Below are 20,834 nucleotides of genomic sequence, written 5' to 3'. Positions count from 1 at the left end.
TATCTGTGGATCCAAACTGCCAGTATTTTCCACTTTTCTCAAGACTCTGCATATCCACCTGGGCAACAAAAGAGCAGTACCAAAGCTGTCCAGAAGCTGTTCCTACCAGGTTCACAAAAGCACTTTTTAAAGAGATGCACAGACTGGTCTGGCTACTGCTGGCAATTGCTGCCACCTCCTCACACCCATTTTGCCTCAAAGGGAAGGATGCGGGTGGCAGGGACTAATACTGGCTGCAGATACAACACAGGAAGTCAAGCAGCTCCCACGAGGATGCTCATCAGGTTGCCACCACACAGTTTGGACCTTCCCTTTGCCCCTCGCCCTCTCCGATTTTTTTTAACATTTAAAGAAATCACTGAAACCTTAGATAACGTGCAGATAAATGCAAAGACATGCTAAAGATAAGACTGTCCTCTCATGATTATTTTTTCAGATAACCAAAGGAGAGAAATGAAGAGAAATAAACGCCAATTGGAATCAAATTTTGATACGGAAGACTTGGAAGCTGTTACTGAAGAAGAAAACACCAGGTTGCTCACCACACACCTGACTCAAGAGCTTTATCACCAGTCCAATGAAACCAGCCCAATGGGACAAGAAACCGATCAAACACTTAATCCAGACAACCCATATAATGTAAGTATTTTGTAAGTTTTTGCACTGTAATCTTCTTTCAGAGCCCAAGACTGCTGTAGACAGGTAATACTGGTGATGAGAGGTTTGTTTGTGTTTTATTTTTTTTAAATCTGCGCAGTTCTGCCTGTTCAGCTTTTCTCTGAAATGACAGACTTGTAAAACACCGAAGAAGCTCAAAAAAGTGTTCTCTTAGCCCTCTCCTCCCTCCCTCATCCCGGTTTTCATCAGACTTCAGTCTGAAATAAGCACAAGTGTTTTAGGTAGCAAGATTAAGGCAAGCTTGATGCTAAATTGCCTTTCAGGAGTTACAGGTCCATATGGAAGTAGCATGAGAGAGATCTGACAAGGATAGCATCTTCTGAAACCAAACCAAAGCTGGTCTTGATCAGAGAGCTGAACCCCGTCATTTACTGACTATGTAAGGAGAGAGCCCAGGAAATTAGTATTAGAAGTGACTACTCCAGAGGAAAGCAGTAGTAGTGTCAGGTTGCAAAGAGATGAGAGCTAGGCCAAATAAACCTGTCTTCTCAGCCTCTTCTCTACTAGGGTAAACAGCTCTAGTCTAGCAAGCAATTCACAGAGGAGAACCTGTTTAGAGACAGCAGCAGTGGGTGGAGGATGACTATGGCAAAACTTGTTCTTGCTCTTTCGAAGCTGCCCACCGAAAAGCACAGGAGCCACCCCACTGTGTCCCAACACCTCTGCTGCACTGCAGGAAAGCTGACTGTACAGCAGGCACCTTCCAGTCTACTGCACCAGCGCCAGACAATTTACACCCACCATTTGGTGCAGCAGGAGTAAGTCACTTTAATACAACACTGTCACAAGATAAATGCCTCCTGCTTTGGAAGTAAGTCCCAGCTTTGACTTGACATTTATGCAACAGCAGGAGATCATTATACTGTGACAGCATTCTGCCGAGTTGACATCCCTTAATTAAACTTAAATTAATCACTCCAAATAAAGTGGATCTAAACTGACTCTCTCACGAGGTCAGTAGAACAGCAGCAGTACTGGAATTTGACTTCTCGCAGCTACTAATGTGACCACATCCATGGGGTCTGAGCTGCCCCGTCTCTGGAGGGCAGAGGCAGCACAACTCCCACAGGTCTGCTCTTCCAGCCAGAGGGTCCCTGGGCCAAATGGAGAACGCCTGGACTGATACAGTCACCAGACGTCCCTCGGCCTGCAGAGTGGGATTCACCTTCACCAACAGCGATGGAGTAGATGCCTATATCCAAGCTCTCTTTAGAGACAGATTAATTCGATTCAAAAGGACCATTAATGATACTGCAGGTCTTTCCTGTAGGATGAAATTAATTCTCTCTAGAACTATTTCTCTTCACCCACTATGAGTGGAGTCTGGATGATCAGCTCAGGTATAGAGGTTCACACTGCAGGTACCTGAATTCAAGAATGATGAATTCTGCCCAAGAAAACGATGCCCTCCTTGCTCTCAGGGCTGGGAATGGGTCACTGGAGGCCTGAACAACACTCAGCTGTGGCTAGTGTCCTGTACAAGGCCAGACAAGAGATGGCACCTTCCTTTGTTTCACCCTTTTGGGGTGCTGCTAGTTTTCTGAATGAAAAATGATCAAGTAAACAGCTAAGTGTTACTCCAGCATTTGCTCTTTGCTGCTGCTTTTCTTGAAGTAACACCAATGGGAGAAGAACAAATGAGTAAGGCTACTTTTTTCCCAGAAAGAAGGAAAGGAATTTGGAAGGGTCAAGGCAGTAGCAAGAGCCTGCTTGAACATATTTCATGCATGCCTTTTCCATGCGTAATAGCTTACTGAATAGTTCCCTGGCAATGCTGTGAGAAGCATTAAAATACAAAAATTAAAACATTTAAAACACAGCATGCACATCAGACATTGTCATCTACGTAACAGACCCAGGTAACTGTCTCGAAATCTTTTCCATCACTATTATTTTAAACCTGGGAGTTTGCTGCTGCTGGATCTTTTGCAAGGACTGTAGAAGAAAAAGAATGAAATTAGAGCTCCCTGTTGTTTCTTCCCATTTTACATGGGTGAATGCACCAGTTCTACACTTATTCCAAAGAGACCAAGACAAAAGAAAAAAATAAAGCAGGACACATGGGTCAGTTAGTGGGAATTCTGTTAACTTTGACAGGACCAAGATTTCGGTTTTCCCCCTTTGTAGGGTTAACGTGAACATCAGTATTTTCTGCCTTCTGAGAATAAGAGCACCAGGATGACATTTAATATTTTACTTTTCAGCAACTGGAAGGTGAAGGGATGGCTTTCGACCCCATGCTGGATCACCTAGGCGTGTGCTGCATTGAATGCAGACGAAGTTACACACAATGCCAGAGAATTTGTGAGCCTCTCTTGGGTTACTACCCATGGCCTTACAATTACCAAGGCTGTCGTACTGCCTGCCGAATCATCATGCCCTGCAGCTGGTGGGTTGCTCGTATCATGGGTGTTGTGTGAGAAAAACAATCAGAGCTTTGACAAAATATGCAGGAAAGTAATGATGACAAACTGGTAAAAGGCTATAACCAAAGCAGCAGCGCCTATCCTGGCTTTTAAAATCGAAGTGGTGTTATTGCACCAAAAGCCAAGTCAGATATTCTAACTGTAAATAAAAATCTTAAGTTAATATTCCATTAGCTTTACAAATGACAAGGTTATACTAGCACTTACTGAATTCAAAACCTAAGACATCCGAAAAAAAAGACATCAAACTTTGCTCAGGAACTGGTTTAGTAGTCCAGAAGCTTGCTCATCAATCCAAATTCACCCCTTCCTAATAAAACCCTCTCTTTCCAAGCTACATGTGAAAATTTATGTCCAATTAGGCAACTAGCTTAACTTGTACACTTGGGAGTACCTTTCATCTACGTAGCTTACTTAAATAAATCACAAGTTAAGTTGCTCCCTGTTGCTATTCAGACCGCGTTGCCAGGTCATTATGAATGGTTATAAACCAATTACAGCATACCTTTCCCACAAAGCTGCTCCAGGGGACACGGGAACGCACACATTGTGCTAAATCGGAAACAAACAGCAGGAAAGGGGGCTGCGGAAGGGAATGTGCATGGCCGCAGAATCAAAACTCTTCACACATCCCAACATCAAAGAAGCCCCACCATCAAGAATCTTGTATCCATGATACCACTGTAGTGTCTAACAAGTATCTGCTATGCAGCTACTATGGCAAAAGTATTTACATGCAGTTGGAGACCAAAGACTCTCAAGACCCTTCAGAATCTACAACAGCCACTGTATTTATAAACCCTTGAACTAGACACTTCTGACACAAGATTACAACCCCTCTTTATTCCACATGGATAGCAGCCATTCATGCTACCTCCTTCAGTCTCACTGCAGCTAACCTCTGTTCCCTGCAAAAGAAAATGCTTACCAGTAAGAAGAGAAAAAAGAAAAAAAAAAAAAGGGTGTGTATGTTTCTAACTTCACCTTTAAGCAAACTCTGAGACTATTGGGATTGATCCTATTGCATATTAAATCTCCAAGGAAGGTACTAAGCTGAAACACTCACAAAGATGGAATGACTTAGGGCTTCTAGCCTTGAAAAAACAAAGATAAGAGGCATTATACTGCCTTCATCCATATTATACACCCTGAACCCCACACAGAATTTATGGAGCCATCTACATGGGCTTTATAAACAGAATGGTCTAATTTTTCTTAAAGTTCACTTTCTGGAGCAGTCATTTTTGTGACTAAACAGCTCTTGAGATGTTGCAAGCCTAGTAATGTTATTAACACTGCATGACACACAAAAAAGAGGAATTAATTTGACTTAATCGTGGCTTAAAGAAAATAAAGACAACCTCATGTGGAATGCTAAACCGCATATCTAAAAAGCAAAGTGTTAAGTGAGAATAAGATGAGAATAGAATTCAGTATTTTCTTCTATTGTAGCTTTTTTCTTAATATAAGCTTCACCTTCCCTTAATCTGAAGAACAGACTCACTTTGATATATTTAAATTAAAAACTTCTTAATGTGGGATTTCAAGGCCTGTTAAAATTTGAGTTTCTGCTTTTTAAAATGAAAATGACCTTGATCATTATGTTTTTTTAGAAGTACGCCATTCATATGCTTAGAAAAGTCACGTTTTCCTTTTTTTTACTGCAGATTAAATAAATACATTAAAAATGGCAATTGCTTTCTGTGCTTTTTTTCAGTGTAGAAAGTATAACAGTACCTTTATGTATATGTTCAAGAACAGTCTGGAGAGGAAAAAAAGGGGATCAGCAAGAGACACAGAAGGCAAAGAGAAGGAAACATGACTCTCTATACAAACTAGACGATTGCTGTCTTTTGCATCTAAGGCCAACTTGAGGCAATCCTTGACCTGCTTCTCTCTATCCCCTCCCTGCCAAAAACACTCCCCAGTCTCCTTCTGAAGACAGAAAAAACAGCCACGTCTAGACATTCTTAACAAAATCAACTCTTCCTAAACAAAAGGCTTGTATCGGTTATTTTCTACAGGCAGTCACAAAGCATGTTAGAAGTAAAAACCATCCTACTCATGGATGCGTTGAACTGTCACATACACCACATGCACTCGGAGAACTCCTCTGTATGCCCCATGCCGAGAAAGCCCCAGTGATCGTAAGAGAAGCAGATACACCACTTAAACGCTGTGACTAGCACAATCGCCAGAACTATATTGCCAACGTACAATGCAGAAGGCACAATTTATCTGTTTCCAAAACATATGCAACAAAATGCCTTCCCCAACTCACACCTCAAGTAAGCACATTTATCATATTTACCTATATATATTATTCAAAGAAAAGAGAAGTAGAGCCCCTTGCTGTGGCAAGGTTGAAAAATCTTATTTAAGCACAACACCTAACTTTGAAGGAAACAGAGGCGACATAGGCATGACAATAAAACCAACGATCCAACAGTATGGAAAGACATAGCAATACGCCCTGCAGCAGTGGTTCAGACTACCGCTCTAACTCTTCACAGTGATCCTATTCACTATCGTACAGCATATGTTGAAGACACATTTTCCACTGCCATCACAAATATACCTTGCACACTAAAAAGTGTGCAACACATCTGAATTTGGGGGGTTGGGGAAGTAGGATGTTCCTTGAATCTGATTTTGCATTAGCAGAAACCAGTTCAAACCTTCCTCTGGCCAAAGTTCAGGGGAGGAGGACAGAAAGAAGGATGAACTTTGCACCAACAGTGTTTCCCGCTATAGATGGGCGGATATTAGTGAGAGCACCATAATTCTACTATCCTTAAAACTTAACTATCCATGTGATGGCGTACTAGGAGGATTAGGATGGCAGATTAGAGCAGAAAAAGGGGATAAATTTTGACTGGTAGAAACGAGAAGGAAAACGGGCAAAGTCACAGGGTTAAAAAGACTGAAAGCTAGCGATGGGAAGGCAGGAGTTGTCTCTTTTCTGCATCTACAGCCTCTTTTCTCCCCGAGTCTCTCCCTTCACCCTTTTTGATATGGGAATCATTTATCCACTTATATTTACATTGAGAAAGTAAGAAGCAGCTGGGAGGCATGGAAACAGGGGATATGCCTTCTGCCTCCCAAATAACACTTCACCCCTGCTGCAGCATGAATAAATTCCAAGAAAGTTTCAGTGAAAAACAGACTAATCAGTTGTTCCATTCAGTGTAAAAAAGAAAAAGTATGTAGAGGAGCATAAAACTACAGCTGGCAAGGAACAGATTGTTGATGAGCACATCAGGGTGGACAGAACCTCTGCTCAGGCTCAGAAAGAGGAAGAGCTGAGACTGACCCAGGAGTACCACCATCTTCTGCTTCTGCCTTCTGAGAGGCTCACGTGATCTTTTACAAGCTCTGCACGTCCATCAGAGGCAGCCTTAGGCGACAATGGACAGGCATTTTCTGTGACCCCCAGAACAGTAGCAATGGGAAAGCTACTGTCACCTCCTGCTCTCCTGTTCCCCTATTTGCTAGAGGACCGCAAATCAGAGCACTGAGGTAAAACTGCCCGAGTCTTCTAGGCAGTACTATCCGCAGATGACCAAAATGCTTGGAAAAAAACCCTTGAGAGAAGGTTGGACATAATTAAAACATCATCCACTCTGTCCTTGTTGCCAGTTCTCTGCCTCCAGCCAACTCATTGCCAACACTGTGACAAATTCCACTCACCCTCTCTAGTCTCGAAGGAAATTCACTTTGTCACTGGCACCCTTCTCAGCCTCTCTTTAACCTCCAAGTCCCCTGCTACCTTTCTCTTGATCCAGGGCCTCTGGAACCATTCTGTGACTGTCTTTTGTCAAGAACAAAACATACACTGCTCACAAAGTTCATGAAGCACCTTCCCCCCAACTTTATAAGGAAATTTTGCCTATTGCTTTAATCCAATCCCCTCCTACGAGAACACCCCAACCTCTGCCCCCTCATAAGGCAACAAGAACTGCCATTACTGGCTCACATTCTACAGCTCAACACACACAGACTATCCACCTCTGCTCAGAAACATGCTGGAATGACGTTTACACCTGCAAACTTGGCTTACAGGATTGAGATGGACAGGGAGGTCTACCACTTGATTGCTACAAGTTTTAGCCTGAAGCTAAAGCATTATATTTGCATTACATATGCCTCAAGAGCACATAAGTTGCAGTGCATTTTATTTCACTTTTTGCCTTAAGCCAAATGAATCAAATTCCGAAGCAGTGAAACGGTACCCACTTAATACAAGAATACATTGTGCTTATCTGATGAATATTCCCATGGTGTCTGTTAGTGAAAGTAGACAGAGGAACTCCTACTGTGATCTCTTCAGTAAGAAAGAACGACTTGATTGGCAGAAAACATCTTCAAATTACGTTTTCATTTCTATTTAAGAGATTTTTATCTAGGCTTTTCCCACGGCAAGTCTTTGCTAAGCGCTGTTAAGTGCTCTGAATGACATTTAGAAAGCAAGGCTGGTCAGGAGACAAGAATCCAACTTTGTGACAAAGTGAAGCACTCAGACATTTGCCTTCCTTCTACATTAGAAAGGAAGAAGTGCCTTTCAGAGCATAATTAGAAGCCACAAAGCACTTATCCAGAACAATCAAGTTGAGTCTCTGTTCCAAATGAAGTCAACTTCAATGTTAGCATCCCATATGGATGGCAAATGCTCTAGGTATTGAGCAACTCAGCTACTCAGAATTCTCTGAAGGGCAAGAAATTCCCCACTGGAGCTAGCAAATCTTCCCTGAAATATTCCACAGCTAAGCCGCCGACATTGTTCAGTAAGGCATGGGCATGTAAGGCACACACAAAATCCTTCCTAAATTCAATTCATCTTCCTTCATTGTATTTGAAGACCAGGATAACATTCAGTTCTGAAGGTCATCAAATCTGAGCTTTGGGAAACATGAATTAATTCTGAAACTAAAAGCAACTCAAAAAAATCACTGCCCAGCTTGCACTATTAGGATAAACATGATTTGAGTGTATCAAGAAACTGCGGTTATGTCAAGACTGCAATCATAGTCTACCACTGCCCAGTATGACAGTCTGAAGTTCACAGCTATGGTACACATCCAAACCCAAGCTCCCTTTAAGATTTGTGAGAGTTTAAAATCTTGGTTTGCATCTACTGCACAGGCAGAGTAACAGCAGCAGGAAAAAAAACACCGCACCTTCCCAGCACCACTGCAAAACCTAGATTCCTAGTGCTCAGGAAGAACAGAGTACATTCTTCCTTTCTTCTCCTTAGTTTTCCATCAACTTTTACACACATTTATTACTGTAACAGCTGCAGACTTACTGAAACACCTGTTCTAATGGTCTTTGTATTTTATCGAGCTCATCCAATTCTCACTGTAGAAGAACACACCAAATACAAAGAAAACAGGCAGAATATCAAATAATCTAGAAAAACCTGCATAATTAGGAATGCAAGGAAAAGTAGCAAACTTAAAGCAGCATCCAATGGTTAGCAAGGAATGAAGTGGCTTCCGGGGGCTGCCAATATTTGCAATTCACGGTGTTTTCTAGAATCTTAGAATATTCAGGTATCTCTGAATTTCCAAGAGACAGCAGCATGCGGACTAGGCATGTTTACCGCTACTCTGTAAGTTCGTATCTCTTTCACAGAATCACGGAATGATGGAGGACGGAAGGGGCCACCAGAGGTCACTGTGTCCAACCCCGCACTTCCGCTCAAGCAGGGCCGCCTATAGCCAGGTGCCCAGGACCACGTACAGGTGGCTTTTGAGCGTCTGTAGACCCTTGCAAACTTTTATCCAAGTGGTACAAGCACAGACAGTATTTCTCACACTCCTCAGTTCTTATTCTATAAATACCATTATTTACAATTTGATCATGATGGAAAAGCTGCACTGATGGCAACAATAAAGGACACATGGGCTCTTATCCAAAATACAAACAGTTTCCAATATTCTGAAATAACCGTACGTGAAGCCACTGCTTGCTATCTTTGATTTCAGGCAATTCCGACTGACTCTTCTTTTTGAATATAGAATGGAGACAGAAGACCCACTTTTCTGTAGAAATTTCCAGGCGCAACTTTCTCCCTTCCATCACATATGATTGCAGTTCAACCTATCACCCAGGTGGAACGACTCCAAAAGTGGAAATTTTGCATCTGCATCAATAACTGCAATCTAGTCATCTTCACTGAATGCACATTTTGCTTCTAGACGTGTCAGCTTTTTTCTTTTAAGCAGTGTATTCACATCCTTACCTGTATGCTTTAAATCATTCTCCCATCAAAAACCAAGATTACTAAAAACGAAATGAAGCAGCTTCCGTATAGAAAAAAATTATATTTACAGTTTTATTTAGCAGAGTTAAAGAGCAAACAATTTTAACACTGTTGTTGAAAAGTGTTTTTACCCAAAGTTGCCAAAATCTACTAAGTTATCAACAGAAATACTGGGCGTAAGGCAACAATCCTGACCAGCCATGAGAGATCACCCCATCCCCAAAGAACAGAGCTGATAAAGGTGGTAGAAAATTTAGACTGATTGACTCAATTTCCAAAAATTAGACAGAGATGATGAAAATAGGGTTCCACTCTTGAGTGTATCTTTTAACATGTGCAGATGAAGGAATTTCTAAAGCACGCAAAATGTAAAGACAATTCCTGTTTCCAAGGGAACATTCAGTGCTTTGAATCCAAGAATCCTATGTCCATATACAGTGGTCAGTACATGACTATGGCAACACATAGATGGTATAAGATTAAAAACAGGATTAGAATTTTTTCCATTCCATGTCATCAGGAGGATTTACTTCTACCTTCCTTTTACCAACATCAGACCAGTTGGTGCTCAGAACTGTGCCTCCAGACTCCATCTGCAATATGAGAGAAAGCTTGTTTAGTTTGCTAGAGGAATTACAGTAATATAAAAGCTGCATTTCTTACAGCAGATTAGCAATTTCTGAAGAAATGTGAATAATTTAAGTTTCATGCAGTAGTAATTACACAAGAATTCTGTGTAAGCATAGAATGAAATTTGACAAAGCCATCATTCTATAACATTCCGCCCAACAGTCTTTTATCAGTACCGGACACAATGAGGTTACTTCATTAAACAAGAAGCTTTTGAAGGGTCAGTCACGTTCTTGCCTATAAAGTCTACAAATAAAAGGAACTAGATAAAAACAGTTTAAAGGAAATTGATCCTTTTATCCACGGCAAGTCTTCAAGCTCTGTATGAGCTAAAACCTGTATTTCCTTTGATAACACTGATTGAAACAAAGAGATCAGTGACAAAGCATAACCTTGGCCTTAGAGTCAAATTCATCAGTGTATAGTATCACAGTTTTCAGTGAGACTTGTTATACTAGTCTCTCCAGCAGAACCACTGCCATTCATTACAGGCCCTAAGTTTTGATGGCTACAGGCTTCCCAACTCATGTAAAGTTTAGTAAATTGGGTCAGCGTGCAAAAGTTACACATTTCTTCATAGGAAAAGAATGAAAACTTACAAATGATTTGTTCATGGCACGTTTCACTTCATCTGTACCATCAGAATAAATTTGCTGGAAGAGTTTATTTAAAGCAGCATCTCCTTCTAACTTCTCATTCTTCTCCTCCTCTTTGATTTCAACTACCAATTTGTCCCAGTTTCTTGTATAGTGAGATGATGACGGATATAAGTGCTGGGTATCTGAGAACAGAAGCGTTAACTAGTTAACTAAGCATTTTCTCACAACTTTAAGAGCAGCAGAGAACACACAGACACATATGTATCCGATGAATCAGAGAGGATAATGGAACATGAATCTAAAAATGCAAATGGATTCCTCCTTACTGATACAAGCACTGCAGTAAAAAATAGAGGAAACTAAGAAACGCTAGCGACTACGTTCAACAGCTTCAAAAATTTACTTTTAAGTCAACAGTTACATAATTTAGCTATCCAACAAAAAAACCCCCACAACCCATGCAGGACAATAGCAACACAGATAACTAAAGTCAAAATGAGGCAGGAGATACTGGCTGACAATAAGAAAAAACAAACCCAACCAACAGCAGTCTAGAGCCATAGGAAAATCTGAGCTAAATTTCAAAAAATATGTGAAATCAATAAATCAGGAAATTTAAATTCTCTCACAGGCAGATTTTTAAACTGTCTTGAAAAACTGCTAAGTATTACCTTCCAAAAGAGATGGAATACTTAGTAAATAATAACTATTTAAGCATCAAGAGCCATAACAATACATAGAACTGCAAAACAGTGACCAAAATAGATAGCCAAATGGCAAAGACCAGAAGGAATTAATGACAAGCACGTATCCTTAACAACTGGAAGTTAGGACTAAGTTTAATACCTAAGTTTTAGTAATGCCCTGCAGATTTTTTCTGTTAATTCTTGGCAGCAAAAACAAGACTATAAGGCTTTTCATTGTAAATATGAAGCTGTGATTTTATTAACAATATTTAACACAAAAAATAACGGCAAGTAACTTATTACAAAATAAACCATTTAATACTTAATAGTTCAGAGAACAAACCTGGTGTAAATTGCTTTAACTTAGGAGAATCTCCCTGGCCCTCCAGCTTCTCCCATCTTACAGCCTCTGGTTTCTTCATTTTTATCTCAATCTACAAAACATAAAACAAAGAACGAATTAATCCAGATGGCAATCAGTTCTGCCAAATAGTTTCAAAGTTGTTGGATTCTGTATTCAAATGTACGCATACATACATTTGTTTTCAGGAACACAATCTCTAATATGAAGCTGATATTTTAGCAAAATTCACCTACCTTACAAGATGGAAGTTACGTGAATTCAAGTCACATGTCAGCAAAGCTCTTATGTGGCTGCTCAGCTCTCATATCAGAATTTTATCCTTTTGTTGAGTACCACTTAACTTTCTTTTGCTTATTATTCACTTTTTTTTTTGTTAATTACGGCATCCCAAAAGTAACATTCAGTCCCAACGTCGCTACACTGTCAGGCATTATCTTTCAAGCATCCCTTTCTTGCCAGTCAGCTCTAATAATTAAATAGCACTTTTGAATGACTACAAAATCCAACTTTATCTAGGTTTACGTTTTATCCACCAAAACCCCCTCGTATTTGATGTGTAGTACACAAACCAGAGAAACACCCTGGGACTATGTAGATCTTCCCACTGAAGAAATTCAGAAGCTGTATTAATTTGGTTCAATGAACAAACACTGCTATGGAGAAAACTGTCTAGTATTCATTGACAAAAGTGGCAATTAAAAATGGATATGGTTGTAATTATCCTAGGAGAAACTAAATTAAGTGAAGTATGTCATGCCCTATTCACAACTACACATAATCCCTTTAGACAACCATATTGAAATGTTTTTTTGTAATTAACCTTATCCTTTGGTTACAAAGTCGCAAAACAATGACTGCAAAACAAGGACTGTCTAATGTCACCCCAAACGACAAATTCACTTAAGGAAATGTCACAAAGTTCATATGATGCTACTAATTAACCGAAATCACTGCTTGCTAAATTTCTGCAGTTCCTTAGTTGTGAACAGAAGTGAGTTCTTAGTTCTCCTAAAGCCACTGTAACCTGGGGATCCCTGCAGACCCAAGAACAAAGGCACCACTGTAAAAGCTAACCCTAGAGATCCGGACAGCGAGCTCCTTGCACAGCATCAAGTTGATCTGGAATTTAAACTTTATTTAATCCATTCTTCAAATCAGTCAATGGTAAGCAACAGACCAAGATACCTTCTAAAAATAAAGAAATCAGCTCATTTAAGTTTCAAAGTTTTCATGTTTGCAATCATACTGCATTTTAAGAATCAAAATATTCAATGATGATTGCTTCTTTTTCTTTTTATCCCCACCCCGGGAAGCTATCATTTCCATAGACAAGTTTAAATACTGAGAACAGCAAAAAGTTTAAGACATGGAATGCCCTTCACGGCAGGGAAGAGTTTCAGTAAATCTCTAAATCCAACACCCACATGTGTTTGACTTCCCATTCCACGTGTCTGATGGATTTCCGATACTTTTAGCAACTTTACAAGTCACAAATTTAGCATCAGGTACTCTGATGTTTTTAAAACAGTGAAAGTGACAATCACAGAACCAAAAATAATAAAATAAAATTAAAATATTGTGGTCCTCTAGTTGCTCAACCTACAGTCCTTAAAGAAGGCCTGTGTTCCAGAATTCAATATTGCAATCTATAAGGATACAGAGATTTCTTTAAGAACTATGCAAAAGCAGCATTCTAACTGTGAAAATAACTAGTCTTCAGTAAAACAAAAGAAGTCAGCAAAGCTTCCTCCACTGGAGTCTTCTAAAAGAAAACACTTCGGAAACTATAATCTTAAAGTTCATTTTTGAACAGCTACACTCATAAACGTAATGCTCTGTGATTAGTTTAAGGAAGCCAAAAATATTTGTATACCCACATGTGGGACAAAAAAGCAGTTCCATGAGTGCCAGAACTACCAGGGTGGTTTTTTCTTTTCCAATGGATTTGTATCTCAGGAATCAAGCATTTAAGTTAATTAGCCACTTACAAAGGCATTAATTAGCTACAGGTGAAACATATTAAAACAACTTCTCTCTCTGCTTCTTGTAGCTCTTCTTAACCCGAGGAAACCATAGTAGCAATTTGGTTGCCTACGTAAGTTGAGGATGTCTTAATTTCAAGATTTTATACCCTGCTTATTAGTACATCCCCTCATATGTTCTATTTTAAAAAGAGAGTAAATGCTTGACACAGACTGCTCAACCCTACAGCACTTCAATTTCTCTTCTGTTTGTTCTTTCTTCACTATCTCCTCTTATCCTTACGCTTCAGGCTTTCCACCAGTGTCTTTCAGTATCTCAAATACAGACTATTTCATCCACACCAGGAATGACCTCTAAAGCTTGATGTGAGCTACTAAGCACGGACTTTTTTCTTCTCAGAATTCCTCCTCAGAGAACCCTTATAAAGACCTTTGGCTATTCATCAGAGCACTGTGCCCACACATAAAAAGAAGAAAAAAGGGAAGATCTTTACTTTTTCTGCTCCAGAAATCCCCCTCTGCTTTTTTAATCTGCTCGTTCTTACATTTTCCTCTCTGCAACTGTCCCTAAGCCAGTACTACATGACAAACATCCCTAAGGACAAGAAAATGCTACAAACTAATTCCCAGTGTAAGATGCAGATTTCTGACATCTAAACCATTTCAACCCTGCCAAGCTAAAGCTATAGACAGCTGAAGGATTGAGACAGTATCTATTTATGACATGATTAAATCTTTACCCCGTGTACTCCATCCCCTTCAACTGAAGTTACTCATTAGGCAAAGTGGCAGGCAGGAGCAAAACTAGGGAAATCATTAGCTTCGTACCATTATACAACCACATTTTCAAAAAATACAAAGCTATAAAATTCTGCTTGTGAAGGCACACATTTCTTCAACTTGAGAGCTTTATCTGATCTAAGGAGAAGCAACTTTGAGTCCCAATTATGTGCACAAATGGCAATAAATGCATTTTAATGAACATTTAAAAGCAGATACTGATAGCCATCAACACAGAAAAGTAACACATCAGTATGGACGTTTATGTCATATCTATCACACAAGTACTGTTAGCTTTTTCCTCTCCTTTGAAAAACATTCAGTACTCAGGCAAGAGAAATACATCAACACTTTGCCAACTACTTTGATTTAACATTCATATTTTATAAAACGTATGCCTGTGTGCCTTGTGCCAACTTCAGAATAAAAGAAAGGAAAATTTCACTGCAAATCAAATGCTTTGCATGCCACTTAAGGACAAGCCTAGTTCCTCAGCCTCTCCTTGTGGCTCATGCTGTGCAACCACCTGACCATCTCCACAGTCCTGCACACCAGGACTCGCTCCACTACATTAGTGCCTTTCTTACTCTGGGAATCCCAGAACTGGACACAGTACTCCAGATGTAAAAAAAGTTTCAGTGCAGAAATAATCCACTTTCTGTTGCAGTTTTGAAGTTCCTGGTATTTTGGGCTCAAAGTGAACAAAGCAAAAAAGAACCATGGAATTTTGACAGGGTAATTCATACAGTACTTCTTTGAAATACTGTCTGGAGAGACACCTACCCCTCTGAAAAGAGGATCGAATGGGAGACTCATAGTCTAGAAGAAACCCCATCCACAGTGAAAGGATACAGAGGTTTCTACTAACAGAATTTTCTAGTCATAAAAGTATCCATTTTTTAAAACCTATCAGAGATTTAGACAAGTTTGTTTGCAGCTTAATCCAAGTGCCAGCTATCAGAAAAAATGTCACAGAGTTGCTCTCAGAAGTTATTCTAAACTATTTCACTGGTGGTGTAAGAACATAAACCCCCCTTATTTTAAGGTGACTGGCATAAAAGAGCTTTTAATCTAGTTTTAAGAAATAGTTTCTCCCCTTAGCTAAACACAACACTAGTTAGCCAGTACTAATTTTCTGGGTAGAAGCTTACTGTATAAAAGCCCAAATCTCTGACGAACTACGCTTCACTTGAACTTACATTCTGAGACAGGCATTGCCAGTTTAGCTGAGAAAGAGTAAAAGGGAAAGAATTTTTATCTTCCTCCCCAAAAGAAGATCCTTGTGTTCATCGACAAGTTGCAAGAATTTTTCTCTAACTTCTACTGTGTTTTATATTTTACAGTCCATGCTAAGGAAAAGTTCACTTATCACTGGCAAATCTGTGTCAAGCTCTGATCAGATGGATGACGGAAATCAGAACTGGCAAAGCTTACGCAGTAGTTCAGCCATTAATTTTAAGATGCATCGAAAAATAGCCTTTCAAATTCTGATGTTTTGCTATATCAAAGCCATAAAAATGAGATTTCAGGATTTCCAATCAACTACTTAGTTATTTACTGAACTACTGACTGCCTCACCCAAGTTGTAAATTTTAAGTGTTCAGAGATGTCATTTTGCAGTCATCTCATGTTTAAATTTAAGGGTAGGACAAAATAGCACTACCTTCTAAAAATGTATCACCTATTCAAACCTACCTCTAAGGACACATGCACATAGAGTTTTGGTATCATAGTTATTCAAAGAACCCTTGCACATCGCTTATATTCTGAATTCCGGTATCTCTGATCCATAACTTCAGACAAAATACACCAAGATGAAAATAACTCTACAGTGTTCACTGAAAATGATAATGTGATAAATGATAATGTGATAAATGATAACTTTTCTTTCAGTGTTCACTGAAAGAAAATGATAATGAAGAGATTTATTCTGTAGCAAACATATTGTAACAGAAGGGATATAGCACGCACCTTTCAGTTTCTTTGCGAGCTATGTACTATGCAGAATTGAAAGCAAAAAGGTCAAAGTTTCCACCTCACTAATACTACACAGCAACCTCTTGTTAAAATTGTGTAATTTAGAGAAAGAGCTAGCAATACAGCTCATTTAGGTATCCTAAAGCTCTTTGTCACTGCATCCTCTATGCAAACAATAGCTATTCCAATAGTTCTTAAAAAAGAAAAGAAAAACCTTATGCATCATTTTCCTTTATCTATTTATATAAAGTATGGGCACTAACTCATATATGTGTTCTCAGAGTATTAACAAGTTTAAATCTGCCCCACACCCATCTGCTTCATAAAGAAGAAGGAAAAAAAAATGAATCAAACTTATTTTGAGCCAAGTCAATATCAAGCCTATCATTGAGAAGGTTTATTTATGGTCTAGCCAGGAAATTGCTCCAACTAGCCCTGCCTAAGAGATGGAAGAAATTTCAGAAAAGTATCCAACTCCTATCTTACATATCAGATAATAATTCACAGAAAACGCTCAATAATACATATGGGAGATATGAATCTGCATGAAAGCCTCACAGAGGAAACTTGCACATGAGAGCAGGGAAGTCTGCATTCAAGCGTCTCCAAGCAATTTAATGAAAACATCCGAAACAACAAGTATCTTTTAAGGATCAGACTGCAATGGTGAGTATCAACTTCAGTTAAAATAAATCTGTTCCTCTGTGTATCTATCTGTGTATGTTTGCCTCTGAATAGAGACTCTGATGACAGTCCAAGAGTGTATGAAGCAGTTTCACTCTTTGCCTTTTCCTTTCCAGTTAGCAACAGGCATCAGTGTGCTCTTCCAGTAAGCTGCACAGAGCATTTCAGAGTCTGCAAGGCAAAATGTTGGCTTGAGGAAAAGAAATATTCTACTGATGCATACTACCACCTTTTTAGCACGAAGCTGCTGAGAGTGTGATTATACCTCTATAAGTAATAAATGTCAACTGTAAAACTGATTTCTAACACCTTCCCTGTTTGCAGCACAACTTTGATCTCTAATTAAAGGATAGTTTTGGGGTAAAGGAACCACTTTTTCGAATGGCTCTAAATTGCTGCAAGTCATTGCTTGCAAAAAGCCCAAACCATTAAAAACTTAAAACTCACAGTAGTAGTCCCCAGACTATTTGTAGATGCAAGAGCAGAGGGGAAGAGAAAGCACTAGCTCAAGTTTCCTTCAAGTTCACAAGCGCACGAGCTAAAAGCAGATACTCATCCTCATTCTCCTTTTCTAGGTCTAAGGAGAAGAAAATCCTGAGCATCACCAAAAACACAACAGAAGACCTAAAGAAACTGCTCATGTTACACAAATTTTCAACACAACGTGGAAGAATATGCCCCTGGAATCTCAAATACACCGACTGATAAACTGAACAGAAGGGGGAAAAGACAGCAAGGCTGACTGTACACAAAGAACTGTTTCAGAACATCAGAAATCCTTACACCATTCATGCATTTCTACTTTCCTGCTGTACTTTCCGGACAGAGACAGACCAGGTAGTTCTGTTTTCAACACATTCAGTCACTCATTTTAAGCTTTTATGCCTTTTTCCTTTTATGAAGGGAGCATGATGATATTACGCACACTGAACTACAGCATAACTGCTCTCCGGCTGCTTCCAGAAAGCAAACTTGGCCAAGCCTTTACATTTTGGCTCCCTCTTCTGGAAATAAGCATAAAACCAAGTAGCACCACTAAAGGGTACCTTCCTCCTCTTAAATGCTGAAAGCAACCTCCAGTTTTCTAGTGTGGCAAAGTTTTCCCCCCACTTCACCTGACACCTGAACACAACTGAGGATGACCCCCAAAATATTCAAAATACTACCTATTGCGTACAAAGTCATGCCACATACACACACATCTTAAATTTATACAGTGCTTTTTGGATCTACTGTTACTTTTTGCTTGATCAAATTACTGCAGTCAGACTCCTTTGATAGATGGAGTATAATCAATAACCTCAATTGATCTAGTTGTGCTAGTTATGATCTATCAACTACGTTATTCATGTACAAGAAAAATTGCTATGTATATATAGCAATTTGTTCAAGAGAAGGGCTCAATACTGCTGTATTCAGCGTTTTCTCACATGAACATTAAGTTGAGGCCTTAGATCATCATACAACAGCAGGTAATTCTAAGTAACTTGTAACTAAATGTGAACAGGAACCATACTCAACTCAACGCTGAATTCTCAAGTAGCGACATCCATTAAACAGCACACAAACTTTTGAATTATGCAAAAAAAAAAAAGGGCTACAAGCACAGCAGTAAGATACACAGCCACTATAAAAGGCAGTCAGTTTCATCCATAGAATTGCTGACAATTAGAGAATATACAATACTAGGATGCATAAAGAGATGAAGATTTTATTTCAAAACTGGACTTCAACCACACATTATGCTGTTCTTGAGTCGGCATCAAGTGTTTCACGTCTTTCTAGCTCACAGCTTGAATTCAAAAGCCTGGAGATTACAAACACTAATTTACTTCTGCTCATACAGGAACCGTTCAAACACCAGAAAACACCTAACTACGCTACCTCTAAACCATTTGCTAATTCTGCTCTCTTCCAAACAGGGACTTTGTATCTGGGAGCTTGACACAGCATGGATTTATTGAAAGGTATAATTTCTATTCAATTGCTAGGAAAGAAACAATTCTTAAGGTATCAAATGCAATTTCCACCACTGTTAACATTCCCTGAAAGAACCAATCCCAGAGTCTGTAAGTTCTGTCTTCTTTTTGCAGTTATTTTAGAACTTGTAATTCTGCAAATGCAATTAAGGATATTTTCTCCTCCTGAATTTCCATCTTTGCCTTAATTCCTTTGCATTTGTCAAGTGATGCTGAATTTCAAGCAGTACCGAGAAATCCCTCTCCAGCTTCTCTTAATTACTGTTGTACTATCTGGCAGTTTTGTTATTTCATCCTCTATCCATTACATTTACTAGTTTTATGAAGCTCATAGGAAATCCAAACTATTCACTGTATAACCTGCCCATATATTCCACTCTGTTTTCTCATATAATCGGAAAAGAAAGACCCAACTCCCTGTTGCCCAGTTTAGACTACACAATGCTAATGGCAATGTGGCTCACACATTCAAAGTGTCAATACGAAATAAAGCAGTGTGAACACGCGCAGGTATTCTTATCTGGAATTATTCATTCACAGGAACTGATCTGTTCCTATCCCATGACACCACAATTTCTTCAGGAATGTGTAGTAAGAAGTTCATATAATTGGGAAGATAATGAGATTATGTCTTTCTTTCCAAATCCTTACAAAAGGACTTCACGTAAACGGTATAAAATAATCTGTAAAGGACTTGAGAAGTTCTAAAATAGCTTATTCCATGTAATAACTGAATATTTTCTACACTGCTCAGAAGAAAAAAGTACATACACGAAACTTATGAAAACAAATCTCAATTTCTAGTATTCAAACACTAAGGCTGCACCATTCCCTTAAAGCGCTTAATGTTTTTCAAAGTAAAATATTTTAAGCCTTTAAAGAAGTCTTTGCATGCTTAACATAGAGCTACTTTTAATTTTTTTTCCTTTTCTTCAGCCAGACTCCATCTGCTGGTCGGAACTGGAATTAGCTGGGGCAGCATTCAAATTGTATTCCTTCACTGTGCCTTCACAGATGTCCTTACACTATTCTTCTCGGCAAATGGAAGAACATGTTGAAGCACTGACTTCTGCTGTTAGAACACCTCCTGTGTCCTCTCTCATCCTATTCTGTCTCAAAAAATATTCTCTTACAATTGTATAGAAACAGTAACATTTGAAAACAAAAGCAAAATCATTACAATTCAGACATTGCTCGAACATACCTAAAGCTTTCACACCACTTTTGGAACCTCCATCTAAACAAGGCTCTAGACTACTAGAAATTATTTCAGAGATTAACCCAGGCTAGCAATGGAAGCATAGAAAGGCAAAGTCAATGTCAACAGTGCTGGTAGCTAGCTAGCTTGCTAGGTAGCGAGCAGAGCTTCATAAAAGTAATGGTAAACTTCGAAACAAACGAACGGAAGTGTTAACACTAGCTAGACAGGAAGATAAAGCAGATAGGATCTCACAGTTACTCCTCTTGACGAGGTCCATGCCCACTCCACTCAAATTTATATAAATACTAATGGACTAGCAGATTTTCTACATACTTTGAGCACTCTGCTTATCTCTCTGCTTACAGGGTAAGAGCTCACGTGATTCAGTCACATAACCTGCCCAGCTTGCTTAGTGTGAGCAGAAAAATGAGACCAACATTCTATGGCAAACCTCTCATGCCATCTTGAAGTCCCTCTTCCCTGAAATGACGCAAGATTATAGGTACCTTTCTGAGAAGGGAACAGGTAAAATGGAACATGAGAACACAAAGGAATTTCCAAAAGCCCTACAGAATCACTGCTG

General features: G+C 39.3%; 2 protein-coding genes across 2 annotated transcripts in view; one reads left to right on the top strand and one right to left on the bottom strand.

Moving 5' to 3' along the window:
• Positions 1 to 446: 446 nt before the first annotated feature.
• Positions 447 to 3,098, top strand: LECT1 (leukocyte cell derived chemotaxin 1; the record flags this gene model as incomplete). Its single annotated transcript, XM_010143900.1, has 2 exons — positions 447 to 639; positions 2,883 to 3,098. Coding segments are annotated over 2 exons (409 nt in total), but the record flags the coding sequence as incomplete, so codon positions are not given.
• A 6,093-nt stretch (positions 3,099 to 9,191) lies between these two features.
• SUGT1 (SGT1, suppressor of G2 allele of SKP1 (S. cerevisiae)) overlaps positions 9,192 to 20,834 on the bottom strand; it is a 25,529-nt gene continuing 13,886 nt past the window's right edge. Inside the window, exons 10-12 of the mRNA XM_010143899.1 lie at positions 11,628 to 11,718; positions 10,599 to 10,780; positions 9,192 to 9,962 (exon numbers count right to left, since the gene is read on the bottom strand). Coding sequence (XP_010142201.1) covers positions 9,861 to 9,962; positions 10,599 to 10,780; positions 11,628 to 11,718 — 375 coding nt within the window. The 3' untranslated portion in view covers positions 9,192 to 9,860. The remainder of the gene's footprint in view (positions 9,963 to 10,598; positions 10,781 to 11,627; positions 11,719 to 20,834) is intronic.

The sequence above is a fragment of the Buceros rhinoceros genome, unplaced genomic scaffold (genome assembly GCF_000710305.1).
Source record: "Buceros rhinoceros silvestris isolate BGI_N320 unplaced genomic scaffold, ASM71030v1 scaffold39879, whole genome shotgun sequence".
Taxonomy (NCBI): domain Eukaryota; kingdom Metazoa; phylum Chordata; class Aves; order Bucerotiformes; family Bucerotidae; genus Buceros; species Buceros rhinoceros.
The sequence above is the reverse complement of the archived record's forward strand: the minus strand, read 5'-3'. Positions and strand labels throughout refer to the sequence as shown.